This window comes from Eulemur rufifrons, chromosome 8, assembly GCF_041146395.1.
Source record: "Eulemur rufifrons isolate Redbay chromosome 8, OSU_ERuf_1, whole genome shotgun sequence".
Classification (NCBI taxonomy): Eukaryota; Metazoa; Chordata; class Mammalia; order Primates; family Lemuridae; genus Eulemur; species Eulemur rufifrons.
The window spans coordinates 95,778,844-95,799,657 of record NC_090990.1 but is presented as its reverse complement, the minus strand read 5'-3'; the positions used below and the strand labels follow the sequence as shown (position 1 = coordinate 95,799,657).

The 20,814-nt window shown below is 44.5% G+C and overlaps 1 protein-coding gene across 1 annotated transcript; it reads left to right on the top strand.

Moving 5' to 3' along the window:
* Positions 1-938: 938 nt before the first annotated feature.
* On the top strand, positions 939-1,407 carry NHLH1 (nescient helix-loop-helix 1). Its single transcript, XM_069478486.1, has one exon. It carries the CDS (start codon positions 939-941, stop codon positions 1,338-1,340), a length of 402 nt encoding a protein of 133 aa, XP_069334587.1. The 3' UTR covers positions 1,341-1,407.
* The last annotated feature ends 19,407 nt before the right edge of the window (positions 1,408-20,814 follow it).

The window sequence follows — 20,814 nt, the reverse complement described above, 5'->3', positions numbered from 1 at the left end:
TTCCAATTTTTCCACATCCTTGCCAACACTTATTTTCTGTTTTTTTGTTTTGTTTTTGTTTTGATAGTAGCCATTCTAATGGGTATGAGGTGGTATCTCATAGTGGTTTTGATTTCATTTCTAATGATTAGTAATGTTGAATACATTTTCATATGCTTCTTGGCCATTTGTATATCATCTTTGGAGAACTGTCTATTCAAATCCTTTGCCCATTTTAAAATCGGATTATTTGACTTTTTGTTGTTGAGTTGTAGGACTTCTTTATATGTTCTGGATATTAACCCCTTATCAGATATATGCTTTGCAATAATTTTCTCCCAATCCATAGGCTGCCTTTTTACTCTGTTGGTTACGTTCTTTAATGCACTAAAGTTAAGTTCGATGTGGTCCTGTTTGTCTGTTTTTGCTTTTCGTTGTCTGTGCTTTTGCTGTCATATCCAAGAAATCATTGCCAAGTCCAACGTCATGAAGCTTTTCAGTTTTAGGTCTTAACTCTTGCTCAGTTTTATCCTGCCTGGTGTGTCCTCATCGCTTCTCCTGTTACTCATTTTCTGGATTCTCTTCCCTTCTTACCATTTTTCCTTCTACTCCTTTTCACCATGTCCACCTGCCTGTCTCTCCACCTGCCCCCCACACCCAGTTTCTACTGTTCTTCCTCCACACTCACAGTTCCTTACTCCTCCCAGCCCATCTCAAATCCCCCTCCCCAATCTCTGAGCTGTCCACTCCTTTTCTCCGCCCCTATCAATTTTCCCTTCTTTTTTAGGCTCCAGACTGGAACCCTGACCATGGAACCCTGAAGTGGCTCTGACTTCCAGAGCTCAGTGGCAGACCCCACCACCCCAGGCCCTTCCTGCCCCTCCCACAACCAGCTTTCAAGCGCCCAGAGGGAGGGGTGGGGAGGGGATTCTGATCTCACAGGGCAGGAGGCTTCCATCATGATGCTCAACTCAGACTCCATGGAGCTGGACCTACCTCCCACCCACTCGGAGACGGAGTCGGGCTTCAGCGACTGTGGGGGCGGGGCGGGCCCTGACGGTACTGGGCCCGGGGGTACAGGAGGGGGCCAAGCCCGGGGTCCAGAGCCGGGAGAGCCTGGCCGGAAAGACCTGCAGCACCTGAGCCGGGAGGAGCGCCGGCGCCGGCGCCGCGCCACCGCCAAGTACCGCACGGCCCACGCCACGCGGGAGCGCATCCGCGTGGAAGCCTTCAACCTGGCCTTCGCCGAGCTGCGCAAGCTGCTGCCCACGCTGCCCCCTGACAAGAAGCTCTCAAAGATTGAAATCCTGCGCCTCGCCATCTGCTATATCTCCTACCTGAACCATGTGCTGGACGTCTGAACTCGGCCTGTCTCGCGCCCTGGATTCTCACCTCCTCCGGGCCTCTCTGGAGTCCCTTCTCATGCTCACTGCTTCGAATGGCGCCTCCTCCCTGAGCCCCTGTCCTTGGCATGGAGTTCCAAAGGTCCTGGGCCCAGGCAGGGTGCCCACTGGCTGGTCTGGTGGTGAAGGCGACTTACTTTTACTGACCTAGGCACTCTGAGGGCTATCCTCATGGGTTCCTTCTGGGGTTTGTTGCTGGGGCCCAGCTGGTCAGAATCGTTTGCTAGTGTGGTTGGTATGGAATCCTTGCTGGATTCACTAAGCTGGCCACACTTGGAGTTTCCCCCCAGCTCTTTCATGGGCTGCTGTCCCTTCTACCCCCTGTCCAAATTTTCAGAGACCCCAGAGTTGGGCTCTGTCTCCCATTGGTTCTAACTTCTCCTGCCCATGGTAGGGATGGAGCATCAGAACTGGAAGGGAGGAAGTCTGGGGTTAGAGTGGGGGGTGGGTTTCTTCCTCCAAGATCTTAGTCTCTCCAGCTGGGCAGAGGGGTGGTGCCCTGGGAAAGCCTGCCTCCCTCCTTTGCCGGGAACCTCAGTAGCCAGGAGTTATGGAGAAACTCTTCCTGTTTTTCTTTTGTCCATCTTGTTCCTGTGGCTTAGCACATACAGACCTCAGATCTTACTTGGTAGTGAGTGCCTTGCCCTCTCTGAGCTATTTGGCCACTTCCCTGCCCTCTCTCATCCCTACTGTCCCATTTTTCTCCTTCCCTGTCTGCTACTAGAGAAAGAAAAACCTAGATCCTGGGGTAGGGGATGACATCCCCAAACCTGTGCTTCCTCCATCCCAGCCTACCCCAAAACCTACACTGGTTCCTCCCTCAGATGCAGGGGGGCTGCGTTATTATTGCTCTCTGGGAATGCTCAGTTCTTCTGGCCCTAGGACCTATTTATTACAATTTTTCCTCCTTCCTTAAGCTTCCTTTGGCAAGGGAAGAGACCCCCACCACACCTCATGGCTTTCTGTGCCCCCCAACGTTGCCAAGCCCCACCTGCTCACTATAGCCCAGGGTCAGCAATAGAACAAAGGGCCTTAGACCCTGTGTAGAAGAATTGAACTCACTGCACCTCTATGCTCCCTCCTCCCCTCACACCAAACTCCTAGCTCTACAAGTATATTTATTTATGTATTTATTTATTTATTCATCTATTTATTTACTTATTTATAAATATTACTATTTATTGCCGAGTTGTGCACTTTGGGGTAGAGTGAGGGAGGCTCCCAGCAGCTCTAGCTGGGTCTCTCTTGCTTCCTCCCTGGTTACTCCTTTCCTTTTCTTGCTCCTGCTCCAACTCCAGGTGTGTGTGAGAATCCCCTTTGCTCACCACACCCATATCCCTTCCTCAGATCCATCTTTCCTGACACCCTAGTCCTCTGGGACAGTGTCCCTCTCCCAGCTCCGGGGCTCCTGGATGTCCTTCCTGAACTCCTTCCATCCCCAGACAATCCCACCCCAGTCATACCTTCCTCTTCTCTCTCTCCAGCCCTCCCCCATGACACTTGCTTCTTTGTGATACCCTCAAGAACAGGCCCCAAGGGTCTGTGTCCTGTGTGTACTTCCTTCCTGTTGCATTTCCAATTTCATACAAAAGAAAAATTAAAGTGACCTCGTTCTAGCACCAGGTGTGGTTGTGCTTCATTGGATTGGGTTGGAAATCTGGCCTGCAGGTTATGGTAGAGTGGGCACTGAGGGTCTTAGGCTTTGAAGGCTCTTCTGATGGGGTCATAAGAGCTCAGTGTGGTGGATAAATGAAGACAGGGAGAAAAAGGGGCCACAAGGTAAAGAGGTGCAGAGGAGGGTGTAACGCATATGGGTCCCAGATCTCTCTACCTAATATCCTGGATACCCCGTCTTGGCAATCATTGAGTGACACTTTCTGACTTCACTGATGCTGTGCTTCAGCTCCTGCTCCCTATGGGCCTAAAAAGGAGCTGAGTGTCTCAGTGGAACCCAAGTTAAACATGTGTCTGCGGGTTTATGCTGCTGAGAAAATCCATGGCATAAAATTGAGACATTGTCTTTCCCTTTATTGTATCTAGGCTGGGTCAAAATTCCTTGAAATCTCAGTTCTTGGCCCATTTTGTGTTCCCCAGCCTTAGGATACTTGGAAGAACATGATGGAGGACTTGGGACTGAGAGAGTAGTATAGAAAGGGATAAAAGAAGGGTGCTGGAAGAGACCTCAAAACAATTTATACATGAGGAAACTAAAGCCCAGAGACAGGGCATTGACCAAGGTCACACAGTTAACTGGGGGCACAGCTAAAGCCCAAATCCAGGTTCTTTATGCCATATTCTACTAACTCCTCTTTGCCTCCCTAAAATGACCCAGCCTGACAGGTGGCACTCTTTTGGACCCCATATTTTAATAGGAACACTGATAAACTAGAGAGGATTCAGGGTTGTGTGGCCAAGAAGCCAAAAATTCTGGAGACCACTTCATAGAAGGAATAGCTGAAAACCTGAGGATATGTGTCTGGATGAGAGTAGATTTAGGGGTATATGATGCCCATCTTTAAATATTGAAAGAAGAATCCAAGACAGACATTCTGTGGGGCCCCAGGAGGCAGAACAGGACTGGGGAGTGAAAATTATAAGAAAGCAGATTTTAATTCCAAGAAAAACTTTGCAACACCCGGAGCTGTCCAGCAACGATAGTGCCTGCCTTGAGAGAAGGAATCCAAATGGAGAGGTCGGTAAATCAACCCAGTGTAGAGAAACAGGTGAGCACATTCCTGCCTTAGATGGAACGCTGGCTAGGTACACTTCAAGGTCCTTTCGTAACTTAAGGTCATAGGAGAAGGCTGAAGGCAAATGCAGGAAGGAAATGCTGAGACATCTTTCAGTCCCTGAGGGGTTTTCATCTTTGATGAGCAAAGAATGGTATAAGCAGCAAGAGGGGTTTCAGTTAGACGTCGGGAGGAACTCCAATACAGGAAGAACTTGACATCTTCCCTTTCCCATGTGAGTTAAGTGAAATGTGCTTTGCTCAGAGCCTGGCAAGAGGGAGGGCAGAACTGAGATTAGGAAGAATCTTAGGACTACAAAGGGCAAGAGTTGGAAGGGAGCACAGAAATAAGTGAATCCAACACATTTGTTTTAAAGGCAAGTACTGTCCAGAAAGGTGATGTAGCTCCCCCATGATGATGGACTGCGATTAGAACCCAAGTCTTCCATCCCTGGCCCCAGCGCTTTGTGCCTCCCTGCTCAGCAGCCACAGTCCTCCAGGCTCCCTGCCTCTTTGCCTGGGCTAGAGAGCAGAAGGGGTGAGGGAGCCCCTCCCCTCAGGGATCCCTCAGGGGCTGGGGTTGGTGAGAGGGGCATCTGCAGCTGTTCTTCTGCTAGCTCCGAATTTCTTCAGATAATCAATTGGCCTCGGCTGCCTCTCTTCTCTCTGCAGGACAGGAGAAGGAGGTGGAGAGCGGAGGGAGGAGGAAGGCACAGGGGACCAGGCAGCGGGAGATGGAAGTCCCTGCATAGGGGAAAGTGAGAGCTGACCGGGAGAGGGAGGAAAGGGCTTGTTAGAAGAAGACCCATTCTGGGGCCCTCATTTCACATCCCTCCAAACCCAGCTAGTGGCCATGGGGCAGGGGCAGGCAGTTTGGGGGCCCCAGGCCAGTCACCCCTCCCTTCTTCCTCTAGCCCTTTCCCAAATACTTCATTTCAAGCCGGGCTGTGGCCTATTGCTCCTTCCAGTGGTCCATGCCTTCTCCCAGGCCTAGTGACCACAGGCCCCAGACCCTCCAGTCCTGTCTGTCATAATTGCCCCCCTCTGCCCTCTGCCTCAGCAAACCCCACTGCCAGGGACAGAGCAGAAGGCAAGGCCCCAGGGGTTTGTGAGTGGGTTGGTGGGGCCTCTAAGCCACTCCCCCCTACACACACACACACACACACACACACACATTGTCGTAGGCTGCCAGGCATATGGCCCCTTTGTGCCCACACAATGGAGGCCCTGTCTGTGCCCTTTCCCAGTCTGGGCACAGTGTGGGGGATGCTCCTCTCCATCACTTCACCCACCTCCCTCCCCTCTCTGCCTCCAATGCAGGGCCTGTCTTCGTTGCCTTCTCTTCTTCCTCTGTCTGGAAGGCCCCTTACACCACCCCCTTCCTGGATCTTTCTGCTTCTTTCTCGTGTCCTTTCCTGAGCTCTCGAAATCTAACTGGCTGAGGATTGTGGGCAGAAGAAAGGAGGGTCACAGTCCTAGGATGTTAGTGCAGGGATCGAAGAAGGAAGCAAGCAGAGATGCCATCTGGAAGGCTGAGAGGGAGGGGGGAGAAGGGAGGCAGTGGTGGCAGCAGCAGCAGCCGCAGCAACATTGTGCTTGAGGGGATAGAAACCTCACACCTGGCAGCCAGAGGACCTGCGTCCCAGTTCCTTATCCATCTTTCCTCTTTGTGCCACAGTGAGCAAACCATGTGCCCTCCCTGGTGTCAACTTTTTCATCTGTAAAACAGGAAAGATAATAAGACCCACCTTTCCAGGCTATTATGAGGATTAAATGAAATCATGATGGAGGTTTTAGCACCATAAGTGCTCGTCAAATGGTACCTCAGTGCAGTAAGTAGCAGCATCAACTTGTACTGTTGTACGGTTTGTACACTGTACAAGGCTCCAGGCTAGGGTAGTGCAGGGGCTGGACAGGCAACCCCTCTGCCACCAGACCAGCTATGCACCAGGATGCATGCCGCCCCTGAGAGGTGGCCCTGGAATGGAGCCCCTCGTGTGGGTTCCTGAGCATTGGTCAGGAGTCCAAATGAAAACTCAGGAGTCCTGATCATCCTGGAAACCAAGAGAGAGTGGAAGGGGCCAAGCTGCTATGGGGGACGCCTCTCCCTGAGGGGGAGATCCCGGAACTCAGTCTTCTCTGGAAAGTGGGGAATACGTAAGCTATGAAATCCACCAAACTGAGGATGGAGAAGCTGCAGCTGAAGAGAAGGGGGCTGACGAGGCAGGAAAGAAGGGAGAGCTGAGGGGAGAGCGTGATCAGAGCAACGTGTTGGTCTGAGGACCTTTCTCTGGTTCCCTCCTTCTCTGGTCCCGCCCTTAAACAAGTTTCTGTATCACTGCTTGTTGAACACTGCCCCCTGCTGGCCACTAGCGGAGATGTTGTCCATTTTCCTTGTCTCTGTGCTAGGAGCTGCTGAGAGACTGGAAACGAGAAGAAGCCACCACCCTCGGGGACAAAGGATGAAGGAGATGCAATTCTGCAGTCCCAAATTCTGTGCTTGTCAGAGGTTTCTGGAAGGTGAAGAAGGCTTAATCGCTGACTAGGGATAAACAGAAAGTAGAATTCATAGGTGTTCATTTGCATATACTAATAGTCTATAATTTTCAGATCAATTTTTTTCTGGCCTGTGCCTATTTCATTTGCTGTGTGTCTGTGTGTATCTGGGGATGCTTGCCTGCGTCTGTGGGTTTTGCACATGCCTGTATACACGTGCTTGTTGTCCGTGCCCTTCTTTATGTAGGAATCTGAGTGACAGCTGTCAGGTATGGAGCAAGGACAGGCAGGTGTTTAATTTCCCAACGGTGAAAAGCATCTGCAAGAAAGAGAAGTAGTAGTGCAAGGAAGGGAGTGATTACCCCAGAGGGGGCATTGGTGAGGAAGGAAGCAGGTAAAATCTGAGCTGGGGTTTGGAAACAAAACGGTGTTTATAGTGAATCCTGTGGTGTGTTGCCAAGATCCCCCTTTCACAGATTTTCTCCTTCACTGGACAGGATGCTCACTTCCCCAGCTGTGGCAGTGTTGACTCACAGCTGAGTCCCTCTCCAGAAATTGCCTCTGGAGGAAGAAAGCTGCCTTGCCCAAGGTTCTGCTCCCTCCCTAGGGCAGTCTGCAGGCACTGACTGGTTGGTGTGGGGTTACAACACTATTCCAGCTTGAGAGCCCCCACGGAATTGCCAGAGGCCTCTGCGGCAATTGCATTGCAGTTTAGCTTCTCTATCTGCTTAATTCGGCTTCTCTCACACCTAACAGGTATTCCCAAGAGCACTCCTGAGAGCACTCTCCTGCATGCAGTCTCAGAGTTAAAGAATCCATTTCCCAGGGAACCCTACCTAAGGTGTGATATTCCAGGTAGAAGGCACTGTAAATACAAAGACAGGGAGCCCTTGGTGAGCTTGGTGAGCTTAGTGAGCAAGAGCACACGATAAGCATTGTGGTATTTTTGGGATGTAAAATGCAAGGGGCTGGTGGGACAGGAGAGTGATGGAGAGTGGTCTGCAGAGGTAAGCAGGGGCCAGGCCAGGGGAGGCCGTGTATGTTGTGCCAGGAGCTTGTACATTGCTACATAGTGTTGAGAAACCAGTGGATGTTCTCTAGTAGGGTAGATAAACACCATCATAAGATTTACATTTTAGAAATATCACTTTAAGGACAATACTGAAGATGGCTGAGCAGGGGTAAGGTCTGGGCAGGGAACAGCTTTAGGAGGCTATTGCAAGATCATCTGCAAGAAGATGAGAGGATCTGTATTCAGGTAGCAGCAATAGGAATGTGGAAGGGAGGACAGATTTAGGAAACCTATTTAAATGGTAGATTGAACAGAATGTCGTGATTTATTTCATGTGGTAGGCTAGCAGAGAACTCCCAGGCTTCTGGTCTGGGAGCCTGGATGAAGAGTAGTGCTACTTTCTAAACTAGAATGTGTAGGAGGAGAAACTTTGTGGGGAATTGTGGTGGGGACAGCAGCAGTAGTGGTGATGTAATGAGGACAAATTGAACAAGAGTTGTCTAGGAGCCTTCCTGTGGAGCTGTCCAGATGGAAGTTGGCTCTCTGGGTTTGTAGTTGAAGAGTGGAACCTCTTTACTGGAGCATCTGCCAAGAATCTCCAATGCCACACACCACAAACTGGCCACCTTATCTTCTCCCCTCAACCTTTCTCCTCCCTTGGCATGCCCCACATCAATAAATGGCACCAGCAGCATTCAGTTGCCCTATTACACCTTTTCCCCTTCTACTCCCACCTCCAATCCATCATCAGTAGCTATTCATTTTACCTCCTATGATTCCACCAGGACAACACCTGCATCCCTTCACCTGGACCACTGCAGTTGCCTAGCTGGGTCTCTCTGCCTCTTGCCTTCCCCCCTCTTACATCCACCCTCCAGACTGCCATCAGACTTACTCATCCCAAATGCAAATCTAACCAGGACATTCCTATACTGTCCTTTTAATGGTTCCCCATTATTTCCAGAATAAAACCCAAATTCTTCAACATGGCATGAAAGTCCCTTCACAGTGCAACTCCTGTCAGTCTGTCCAGCCCCATCTGGCATTTCATCCTTTGTACTTTATGCTCTAACAGTTCTAAGGAGCTCAAAGCTCTCCGGCATGCACCATATTGTTTTCTACTTTTGTGCTTTTGCTCATGTGGTTCCTCCTCCTGTGCTCTCCTGTACTTCCCTGGTGTGAGTCCTACCTATCCTTCAAGACAAAGCAGATGTCCTCACCTCCAGAAAAGCTCCCCGACTTGGTGTGCACCTCCTATAGCCCAAGCTTGGTCCCTCCTGTGCTCCTTGTCTTTCTGTGCATATCTCTATGATTACACGCACTACACTGACATCGTCTATCTACTGTCACATGGGTTTCTGTGTGACTTGGGGTGAGCTACTTCAACTCTCTGAGCATGTTTCCTCATTCAGAGATACGTAAAGCCCTTAGCCCAGTGTGAGTACATAACGGAGCCCAATAAATGGTGGCTGTATTAGGATAAGCGATGCTTTTATTATCTCCCACTTTAAATCGTTGAGTTTTCCCAACAGCCGCCTGTTATCATTTACCTTGAGAATACAGATTTGTTCATCTATTCCAATCCATTGGATGTTTCAGGCGAGGTTCACATAAGTTATTTCTCTCTAGAAGTTGTGTCTTATCTTTTTTGCTTTTCACTAGAAGCCATACGACTACTCATTTTTTTAAAGTGTTTTAAAAATTACCAAGGTAATATATGCCTATTGTAATAAATTCAAATAATACTCAAGTATATAGAGTTAAAAGTAAATATATGACTCATACATACCAATAAGACATCCCTTCCCAAAAGTAATCCCTATTAACTGTTTGGACTGTATCCTTCCAGACTTTACACTTTACAAATATATTAATATATAAACATGTAGGTGTATGAATTTAAAAATTATGTTGGGGCCAGGCACAGTGGCTCACGCCTGTAATCCTAGCACTCTGGGAGGCCAAGGCGGAGTTTGAGACCAGCCTGAGCAAGAGCGAGACCCCATCTCTACTAAAAAATATAGAAAGAAATTAGCTGGAAAACTAAAAAATATATATAGAAAAAATTAACTGGGCATGGTGGTGCATGCCTGTAGTCCCAGCTACTCGGGAGGCTGAGGCAGAAGGATTGTTTGAGCCCAGGAGTTTGAGGTTGCTGTGAGCTAGGCTGACGCCACGGCACTCTAGCCCGGGCAACAGAGTGAGACTCTGTCTCAAAAAAATAAATAAATAAATAAATAAAAATTAAAAAAAAATAATAAAAACAAAGTTATGTTGTACATTTACTGTTAGACTTTTTTTTTTTACTTAACATGTGCAGCTACTTACTTTTCCTTTAAAAATACTCTATAAACATCTTTCTGTATCTATACATATAGACTAAAAAGTTTTTTTGTTTTGTTTTGTTTTGTTTTTTGAGACAAAGTCTTGCTCTGTCACCCCAGGTAGAGTGCAGTGGTGTCATTGTAGCTCACTGCAACCTCAAGCTCCTGGGCTCAGGCAATCCTCCTGCCTCGGCCTCTCAGAGTGCTAGGATTGCAGGCATGAGCCACCGTGTCCTGCCTAAAAAAATTTTTTTAATTAATTTTTTAGAGATGAGGGGTCTCGCTCTGTTACCCAGGCTGGCCTCAAACTCCTGGTCTCAAGCAATCCTCCCACCTCAGCCTCCTGAGTAGCTGGGACTACAGGTGTGCACCACTGTGCTTGGCTCTAACTTCATTTTTTAAACTTCTGCATGGAACGTATATAATTCATTGAACCTCCCTCCTGCTGATGGACATTTAGGTTGGTTTCAATCTTTTGTTATTAACAATGCTGCAGTGCGCATGATTACATGCCTATATATTTGTGAACTTATGTGAGCATTTTTGAAGAAATAGATTCCTAGAAATGGGATTGCTGGATTAAAGAATATACATTTTAAATTTTGATAGATACTTCCAATTGCCCTCCAAAATGGCTTTATCAATATACACTATTTCCAACCACATGTGAGAGTTTACATTTCTCCCCATCCTTTATTACAATGAATATCATCATTCTCTCTCTCTCTCTCTGTGCCAACTTGATGGGCAAAAGGAAATATCAAATTTTTCTTTAATTAGAATTTTCCTTATTATTTGAGATTGATGATAATTTGATGCACTTATTAGATGTTGGTATTTCTTCAGTGAATTTCCTATTCATATCCTTGGCTTGTTAAAATTTTTGTTTCATTTTTTTGTTATGCAATATTTTTTCTTTTAAAGATATGATTTATTTTAAATAAAGTAAAAATGTTTTTGTTCTTTACAAAGTCGAACTACTCTGATCAGTTGTATTACTCACTTGGTGGCATGCTAAATAATCAGTCCATGCCTCCCTTTTTGTTGTTTCCTCTTTTCCCATCCCTACCCCTGTTCTCCTTGCCACTGCCGTAGGCATCTACTCATGTATTTAGTGCATGTTTTGATTCTACCTTTTGTTGCTTTATCTACACAAATATGTATCCATGATCAATACATTATATTATTTTGCATATTTTACATTTCAGAACAATATTGTAGTGTACATCTCACTCTGCTTTTTTCACTTTTTCTTTTCTTCTTTCTTTGTAGTAAACATTGTGTTTTTATATTCTATTCTGGTTGGTTTTATACATGAGATGAAATTTAAACACAATATATGGTGACCTAGTTTATTCTTTTTATCTACATATACTATGTGTATATTCCATAATATATTTATCATATATGATTTTTTCCTAATTTTTTGCTGCAATGAATATCCTTGAATATGTCATTTTATATATACTTAGCAGGATCATTTTTGTAATATACGCCTATGTATGGGACTAGATCATAGACTATACACATATTCAATTTTATGAGACACTTCTAGATCGCCCTTCAAAAGATACCAATTTATACACACACTGTAAGCTCATGATGAGCTCTATTTCCCACCACTTCACTGGCACCTGGTATTATCCAACTTTCATGTTTTTCTGCTCAGATAAAGTGATGTAAAATGATAGGTATTCCTTTTCCATTTTTTGTTTGATTGTTTGAAATTTTCCAATTGATTCTCAGATAACTAGGATTATAAAATTGCAAGATTCATAGGATTATAGATAGTAACTCTTTTGCCATGCAGAAAATTTTTATTTAGCCAAATTTATAATGTTTTCTTCTATGACTTCTGCATTTTGGGCATTGGCTTTCCCTACTTCAAAATCATAAAAGAAAAAAAAACCTCCATTGTTCTCTTCTAATACTTATATTATTAATTTTTTGTTAGTGGTGTTTTACCTTTGACTCTTTGATCTATCTGCATTTTATTAGATATAATAAATGAGGTAAAAATCCAACTTTACTTTTTCCAATTGGTTGCCCAATTGTCCCAATACCATTTATTGAACAATCCATCTTTTTTTTATTAAAAGGACAGTTTTGGAGGAGGGGGAGGCAAGAAAAATATAAAATAAAAGAACAGTTTTATTTCTTTCTTTGCAATATTTTAATATATTTTTTCCTTTTCTTTTTCCCTTCTTTTTAGTTTTGAGGATTATTTATATAAACTGGATACAAGTTTTTTTTAATCAAATATGTGATTTGCAAATATTTTCCCCCAATCTGTGGCTTGGTTTTTCACCTCTTACAAGTGTCTTTTGAAAGCAAAAGTAACGAATTTTTGTAAAGTCCAATTTATCATTTTATTTCTTTTATAGATCATGCTCTTGGGGTAAGAAATCTTTGCCTAACCCAAGATCACAAAGATTTCTCTTATGTTTTTGTCAAAAAGTTTTATAGGTTTTATATTGAGTTTTATAATCAATTTGAGCTAATTTTTGTGTATAATACAAGGTATGGATTGAAATTCTTCATTTTTTTTGCATGTAAGTATTCAACTGTTCTTTATTGAAACAACTATCTTTGTCTACTGCATTGCCTTTGAGCCTTTGTGAAAAATCAATTAACCATACGTATATGGGTCTATTATGAATCCCCTATTCTATTCCATTGATCTTTTGTCTTTCTTTATGTCTATACTATACTGCCTTGATTACTGTAGCTTTATAATAAATATTGCATTTAATAAGTCATTCAACTTTATTATTCTTTTTCAAAGTTATTTTTGCTATTCTATGTCCTTTGCATTCCCATATGACATTTAGAATCAGATTGTCAATTTCTATAAAAACGACTGCTGTGATTTTGTTTGGGTTGCATTGAATCAATAGATCAACTTTGGGAGAAATGAAATCTTAACAACATTGAGTCTTCCAATTCAGGAATATTGTGTGGTATATTGCCCCATTTATTTAGATCTTCTCTAATTTCTCTGAGCAATGTTTTATAGGTTTCAGTGTACAGGACTTGTACATCTTTTCTTAGATTTATTCCTCAGTATTTAATATTTTTTGGTGCTATCCTAAATGGTGTTTTAAATTTAATTTTTGAGTGTTCATTGTTAGTGTAATGAGTTGAATTGTGACTCCCTCCCCCCCAATTAGACATATTGAAGTCCTAATCCCTGGTACCTTTGAATGTGACTTTATTTGGAGATAGGGGTCTTAGCATAGGTAATTTGTTAAGATGAGGTCAGACTGGAGTAGAGTGAGTCCTTAATCCAATATGATTGTTGTCCTTACAAGAAGAGGGAAATCTGGACACACACACAGAGAGAAGGAAGATAATATAGAGATACACAGGGAGAAGACAGCCATGTGAAAATGGAAGGCAGAGATTGGAATGATGCATTTACAAGCCAAGGAACATCACACCATGGATTGCCAGAAAACACTTGAAGCTGGAAGAAGTAAGGAAGGACCTTCCCTTAGGACCTTCAGAGAGACCATGGCCCTGCCAATACCTTGCTATCAGATTTCTAGCCTTCAGAACTGTGAGAAAATAAATGTATGCTGTCTCAAGCCATTCCAGTTTGTGGCACTTTGTTACGGCACCCCTAGGAAACTAGTACAGCCAGTATACAGAAATGTAATTGATTTTTGCATATTGATCTTGCTTCATAAAATGAGTTGGGAAGTATTTCCTCTACTTCAATTTTCTGGAGGAGTTTATGTAGAATTGGTATTACTTCTTTCTTAAATATTTGGTGAAATTCACTATTAAAGCCATTTAAGCCTGGTGTTTTCTTTGGCGGAAAGTTTTTAACTATAACTCAGTTTCTTTACTGGCCATAGGATGATTCCGATTATCTACTTTTTCTTGAGTGAGTTTGATATTTTGTTACTTTTAAGAGATTTGTATGTCCAAATTGTCAAATTTATTGGCATCAAGCTGTATATAATATTCTCTTACTACTCTTTTAATATCTGTAGAATCTGTAGTGATGTCACCTCCCTCATTCCTGATATTGGCCATTTGCATCTTTTCTTTTTCTGATCACTCTAGCTAGAGTTATCTATTTTACCTACCTCCTCAGAGAACCAGCTTTTGGCTTCATTGATTTTTCTCTATGGATTTTCTGTTTTCTGTTCCATTGATTTCTGCTCTATTCTTTATTATTTCCTTTCTTTTGCTTACTTTGAGTATAATTTGTATTTCTCCTCCAATTTTGTAAAGTAGAAGCTGATATCATTGACTTGAGACCTTTTTTCTTTTCTGGTATAGGCTGTTAGTACTATCAGCTTCCCTCTAAGTACTGCTTTAGCTACATTCCACAAATTTTATTACATTGTGTTTTATTTTCATTCGGTTCAAAATATTTTTTAATTTTCCCTTTGATTTCTTTTTTCATCCATGAATTATTTAGAATTGTGTTGTTTCCAAATATTTGGGGATTTTTCAGATGTCTTTATATTGTTGATATCTAATTATTAATAAATGCCATTATAATCAGAGAATATATTTTTATATGACCTGATTCTTTTTAAATTGATCAAAACTTTTATGACATTAAGATATGATCTATCTTAGTAAATGTTCTATTTTCAATGCTCCTGAAAAGAATATATAGTTTGTTGTTGTTGAGTGGAATGTTCTATAGTCGATTGAATCAAGTTAGCTGATAGGGTTGGTCAACTTATATGTATGTATGTATGTATGTAAGAGATAGGATCTCACTCTGTTGAACAAGCTGGAGTGCAGTGGTGTAATCATAGCTCACTGCAGCCTTGAACTCCTGGGCTCAAGGGATCCTCCTGTCTCAGCCTCTGGAGTAGCTAGGACTATAGGCATGCACCCCCACACCTGGCTTATTTATTTATTTGGTAGAGATGGGGTCTCACTATGTTTCCCAAGCTGGTCTTGAATTCTTGGCTTCAAGTGATACTCTTGCCTTGGCCTTGCAAAGTGCTGGGATTACAGGCATGAGCCACTGTGCCAAGGCTCTTTTCCTTTGTTCCTCAGGAACACAAGTAACTTAAATTCAAAATAGAAATATGATAAGATGGATTCAGAGAAAGATTTGGGATTTTAGAGAAGAGAGAGATTAGGTCAAACTGGTGGTGTCAGGAATGATTTAATAGAGAAAATATCATTTGAATTGGACCTTGAAATATTTTGGATATGGGTGATGGTACAAGGAAAGTGTTCCATATAGAAGGAACAGGATGAACAAAGGGGTTGGAGGCAGGAAAGCATGTGTTTGGTTCAGGGAATAATAGATTGCCCAGATGTTCTGAGGAAGAGTGGCAGGAGAGATGTGGAAGGTTCTTATGTTACTGCCAGTTTCCTATGGACATCCCCACCACGATGGCCCACAGATACCCGAGACACCTGTCAAATCAAACACATTATCTACTGTTTAAACCTGTGCTCTCTCATTTGCCCCTAATTTGATGCGTGGCATCACCATCTTCTTTAATATCTATACGAGAAGCCTCTGAGTCATCTTAAATGCCTCCTTGTTCCTCAACTCTGTCCATCCCACTTGCAGGTCACCTGCCAAATTTGAACTTTCTTTTCTATCCTCATCTATCTTCATAGTCTCGGAGCCAGCCTCCCCCTATGAACCACCACATTAGTCTTCTTACTGGTCTCTCCACTTCTCTTTCTTTGTTTCTTTGTTTTTTTGTTTTTTTTTTTTTTTGAGACAGAGTCTCACTTTGTTGGCCGGGCTAGAGTGAGTGCCGTGGCGTCAGCCTAGCTCACAGCAACCTCAAACTCCTGGGCTTAAGCGATCCTACCGCCTCAGCCTCCCGAGTAGCTGGGACTACAGGCATGTGCCACCATGCCCGGCTAATTTTTTCTATATATATTTTAGTTGTCCATATAATTTCTTTCTATTTTAGTAGAGATGGGTCTCACTTTTGCTCAGGCTGGTCTCGAACTCCTGAGCTCAAATGATCCACCCGCTTCAGCCTCCCAAAGTGTTAGGATTACAGGCGTGAGCCACCGTGCCTGGCCTGGTCTCTTCACTTCTAGATTCTTCTCCCTTTGAACCATGCCTCACACAGCTACTAGTCCCCTGTACCCCCTGAGAATGGATGTGAAATTCTGTGTGTATATATGTATGTTTTTCTGGGGAGAGCTTATAGCTTTCATGAAAGTCTCAAAGAGAGAGCCCACAAAAGGCTAAGAGCCACTGCCCTGTATCTTTACTTCAGATGAAACGATGAGTGCTCAGTCAGCATGGTGCACTTGACAGACTACTGAACAAGAAATCAGGAGACCTAGGTTCTAGTTCTGGTGCTGCCACTAATTAGCTGTATGATTTGGGGCAATGAAGCACCTGCTCTGCAACTGTTTCCTCATCTGTAAAATAGGCAATGATCTTTTCCCACCTCAAAATGCTATTGTTTTATTGTACAAGTAGATTCCTTTAACATGAGATATTCCACAGTTCATCTCTTCTCAGTCTCCTCTCCTGTGTTCCATTTCATTAGACAAACATTTACTGCTATGTGCCATTCTCTGAGCTAACGGGTGTAGAAAGCTAGATAAGACACTGTTTCTGCCACTTTCAGAAGCTCACAAAACAGCTGGGCAGATATATATTTAAATAAGAAATTACGATATAATGTCATAAATGCTAAAACAGAAGTATGCAGAGTTCCAGGGGTACAAAGAAGGCTCTCTGGGTGCAGGGGGTATCTAACTTTGCTTGGGAAAGTTGGGAAAGAGTTGCAGAGGAGGCCACAGACACAGGAATCTTGAAGGATGAACAGAACTTTCCAGGCAGAAAAGAAGTAGGAAGCATTTCATGCAAAGGAAACACTGTGTGATGGCAGAGGAGCAATAGAGCCCCAAGTTGGCAGAACGAGTATTTGGGTATAGTTTGGAGTTAGTGTGTTGAATGTTTGGGCTTTGAATGCACAGGGAGCAACGGGAGATAAGGCTGGAGGAGGAGAGTGAGAGAGGTACTGAAGGTCGTTACATGCAGCACCAAGAAGTTTTGACTTCCTCTTGCAGACTGTGGGAAGCCATTGGATTGTTTTAGGCAAAGGAATGACAGGCGGATTTCTCTTTCAGAAAAATCACATTGGCAACAGGGAGGAAGATGGTTTGGAAGGGAATGAGACAAGTTTGGAAGTGAGAAAGGTGTGAATAAGCCAAGGGGATGGAGGTGGAAGGAAGAAAATGTGTTCCTTTTAAACTTACAATGTTTAAGGTACCCAAGGAATAGCCAAGTTAAAATATCTGGTAGGAAGTTGGAAATACAAGTCTCATGCTCAGAAGAGAGATCTGGATTGAGAAGCATTAATAAATAAGCCCTGACTGAAGCCACAGGAGTGAATGGTATTGCTTTGGGGAAGCAGGTAGAGTGGGGAGTCAAGGGGCCAAAGGCTGAATTCTGGGAAATATCGGTATTTGAAGTCAGGTGGAGGAAAGACATTGAGAAGGTGGCTGGGGTGCAAGGAGCTGAGGAGGAAGGATGTTGGTGAAGAATCTACTCTTTTAAGAAGGTTGGATAGAAGGAAAGGAAAGAGACGGCTGAAGCAAGAGGAGGCTACAGAGTGGAGGGAGGTATTCTATTTTGTTACATCTGCTAGGTGAAGATGAGCAAAGAGGTCAAAGTTAGATACAGGAGAGACAGGGCTAATGGATGGAGGTAGGAAAGGACAGGATATAATGCACACCTGGAGGGATTAGTCCTAGGCAAGGTGGGGGAGCATTTATTCTGTCAACAAGGGAGGAAAGAAACCAGAAAGAGTTTAATTCAGTGGTACTCACATTAGAATCATTGAGGTAACTTAAAAAAATGCCAGTATCTGGGCCTCACCTTGGAAGTTTCTGGTTTAATTAGTCTGGGATGGGTCCAGGGTATTGGTATGTTTTCAAAGCTTCCCAGGTGATTAAAATCCGCAGTCCAGGTTCAGAACCACTGGTTTAATTGTAGGTAACTTTTTAGATTGGTGATAATGGGATTGGATTTGAGGAAACTCACACTTAATAAAGGCTGGATGAATAGGGAGTGGTCAAGGTTTGGGACAGATGACGATTGAGGAAAGAGAAGGAATTTAGAAGGGAAGGGAACTAATGCTAACAGTAACTTTTATGTGCCAGAGATACAGAAATGAATGAGGCTCCATCCTTGTTCTCAGAGATCAGGATCTTCTGTGAGAGACACCTCACAACAGCCCTATGACATAGCGGAGTATTTTTTTTTGTTGTTGTTGTTGCCCAGGCTAGAGTGCCGTGGCGTCAGCCTAGCTCACAGCAACCTCAAACTCCTGTGCTCAAGCAATCCTTCTGCCTCAGCCTCCCGAGTAGCTGGGACTACAGGCATGTGCCACGATGTCCGGCTAATTTTTTTCTATTTTCAGTAGAGATGGGGTCTCACTCTTGCTCAGGCTGGTCTCAAACTCCTGACCTCAAGCGATCCTCCCACCTTGGCCTCCCAGAGTGCTAGGATTATAGGCATGAGCCACCGCGCCCGGCCATAGCGGAGTTCTTGATCAGTTACTTTTTTTTTTTTTTTGGCTATTTTTCTGCCTTTTCCAACGAAAGTGAGGAGTAAACCTCACTAAACCCAGCTATTTCACAGTAGAGACTGGGTCTGGAAATACTTTCGTAAGCACTGAGAGTAGCCTTTCTAGGAAGGTGGGTGCTGGGGAAAGAGCTTTAATTATCATGGGAGGCTGAATTATCCCCAGGTTCCTTGGCAGGGCTAAAAGGTGGTGGCTGTGGTCTGCCATGTGGGTACCTTACTGTGCTCACCTGTACCTGGGAGGTGGCTGGAATTGCTAATTGCTCACATTGAAACACTCTGATGGCCATCCTGCTAAGGTATGAAGCTTCTGTGAGCAAGTTACTATGGATTCCCCTTTCCCAGAGCAGTGTTGTAAAAAGGCCCTACTTTTCACCAGAGCAGAAAACCTAACCTTTGCTATTGTGGTCTGGGCCTGACCTCCAGGGATAGCTTCGTCCACACAGGAAGCAGGCACTTCTCTGGAGCCTGAGCCTTCCCTTGGAGAAGGTCCACTGCCACTTCTTTTTTTTTTGAGACAGAGTCTCACTCTGTTGCCCAGGCTAGAGTGCCATGGTGTCAGCCTCGCTCACAGCAACCTTAAACTCCTGGGCTCAAGTAATCCTTCTGCCTCAGCCTCCTGAGTAACTGGGACTACAGGCATGTGCCACCATGCCTGGCTGATTTTTTCTATATATATTTTTAGTTGTCCATATAATTTCTTTCTATTTTTTTAGTAGAGACCGGGTCTTGCTCTTGCTCAGGCTGGTCTTGAACTCCTGAGCTCAAATGATCCACCTGCCTCAGCCTTCCAGAGTGCTAGGATTACAGGCGTGAGCCTCTGCACCTTGCCTACTGCCACTTCTTGAGCTCCCTGCATCTTCCCCAGGAGACTCAATTTCTCAGGGCTCCTGAGAAGCCTCCGGTCTCCCTGCCCACCTCTTCTGCCTAGGCCCATGAGCTGGTCAGGAGTTGAAAGGGCTCCAACTGAGGGCCCTGGCTTTTTGACTAGGAGCCTCCTTCCCTAAGCAGGACTCCTGAAAGAACTGGGAGTACCCCAGGCACATAACAGAGAGGGGAAGTTTGTTTGGGGCTTGACTACGGTACTATGGGTATGTAGAAGGGGCTCCTTCTGTGACCTCATTACTACCTTTTATATAAACAGAAATTGAGGCTTGGAGAAATTAAGAACCTAGCCTATGTCCTTAAGGATAGGAGCTGTGCAAAGTCCAATCTGCTCCACTCTGTTGTCCTTTAGGCTCCTGGCTCCCTCTGTTGCTCTAAGTTGGCCCCTTTGGGACAATCTCAGTTGAAAGTCACCTCAGTGCTCTCCTTCCTCCAAAAAAAATTAGGCCAGATCCCACGTACTGTAGGGCACATGGGCCTTCTATTAATGTTTGGGTTTCTGTTTCCTCACTCTGTGAACTGAGGATGTGTGAAATCCAGATGAGTTTCTATCCTAGGGACGAGGGTAGAGGGCAGTCCAGAGAACTGCTGGATGCGATACCTCCCACCAGATTAAATCTACTGTTGGGCTCTTCTCTGTAACCTGGTGTTTTCACTGCAGAGATGTAATTGAAAGCCCCCAGTCTCACCCTCAGAGAAGAGAAAGGAGGGACCAAGCTTATTCCAGCCTTGATATCTGTTAACCCTGAAGCCTCATCTGTTGAAATCCTGACCTCGGTTTCAAGCTTTAGGTGGGGGCCCGTCTACAGAAGTCTTTGTAATTCTGGCATCAGAAACCCTTTTTGATTCTTCGGACCCCTTTGAGGTTTGTGAAACAGGCTATCGGCAGGTGAACATCATTCACACTAAAACCCGTGGGAGAGTCACACAGCGGTGCCATGGTAGTCCTGACATTGTGTCAAATTATACACTTACTGCCCAGCACCACGGTGTGCTCTTGACAGGGCTGGGGACACCCTAGGCCCTTCCTACCTCCTTCACCCTTCAGCTGCTCTCCTGCCACTTGTCTCTCATACACCTACTTGTAGTCACTGCCCCGGCCCCCAGTGCAGCCCAGTGCCTGCACATGATAGGTACAAGGTGACTGAGTGCATGGTTGTGTGCAGGCACCTGGGCACCTAAAATGATTCTGCATATTTCATGCAGTCTTGGTGCTGAGTCACTCCCCGGCCCATACTGTGGGAAGAAGGGATGGGAGAGGCAGGGTTGGGAGGAAGGAGAAAGGACGTGTTTCTTAACATTCTCCATCTTCGAACAATGCAGGCCAGGTGGCTCTGTCCTCATCTTTGAACAGGTTAGAATAGACCACCAAAAGGGATGAGATTAGGTCTCAGAGAAAAACTTTCATCAGGGAGGAGCAAAAATCCCCAAACAAG

What these genes read in the sequence shown, in the direction of transcription:
- NHLH1 (XM_069478486.1), top strand. Translation starts at nt 939, where the DNA reads ATGATGCTCAACTCAGACTCCATGGAGCTGGACCTACCTCCCACCCAC.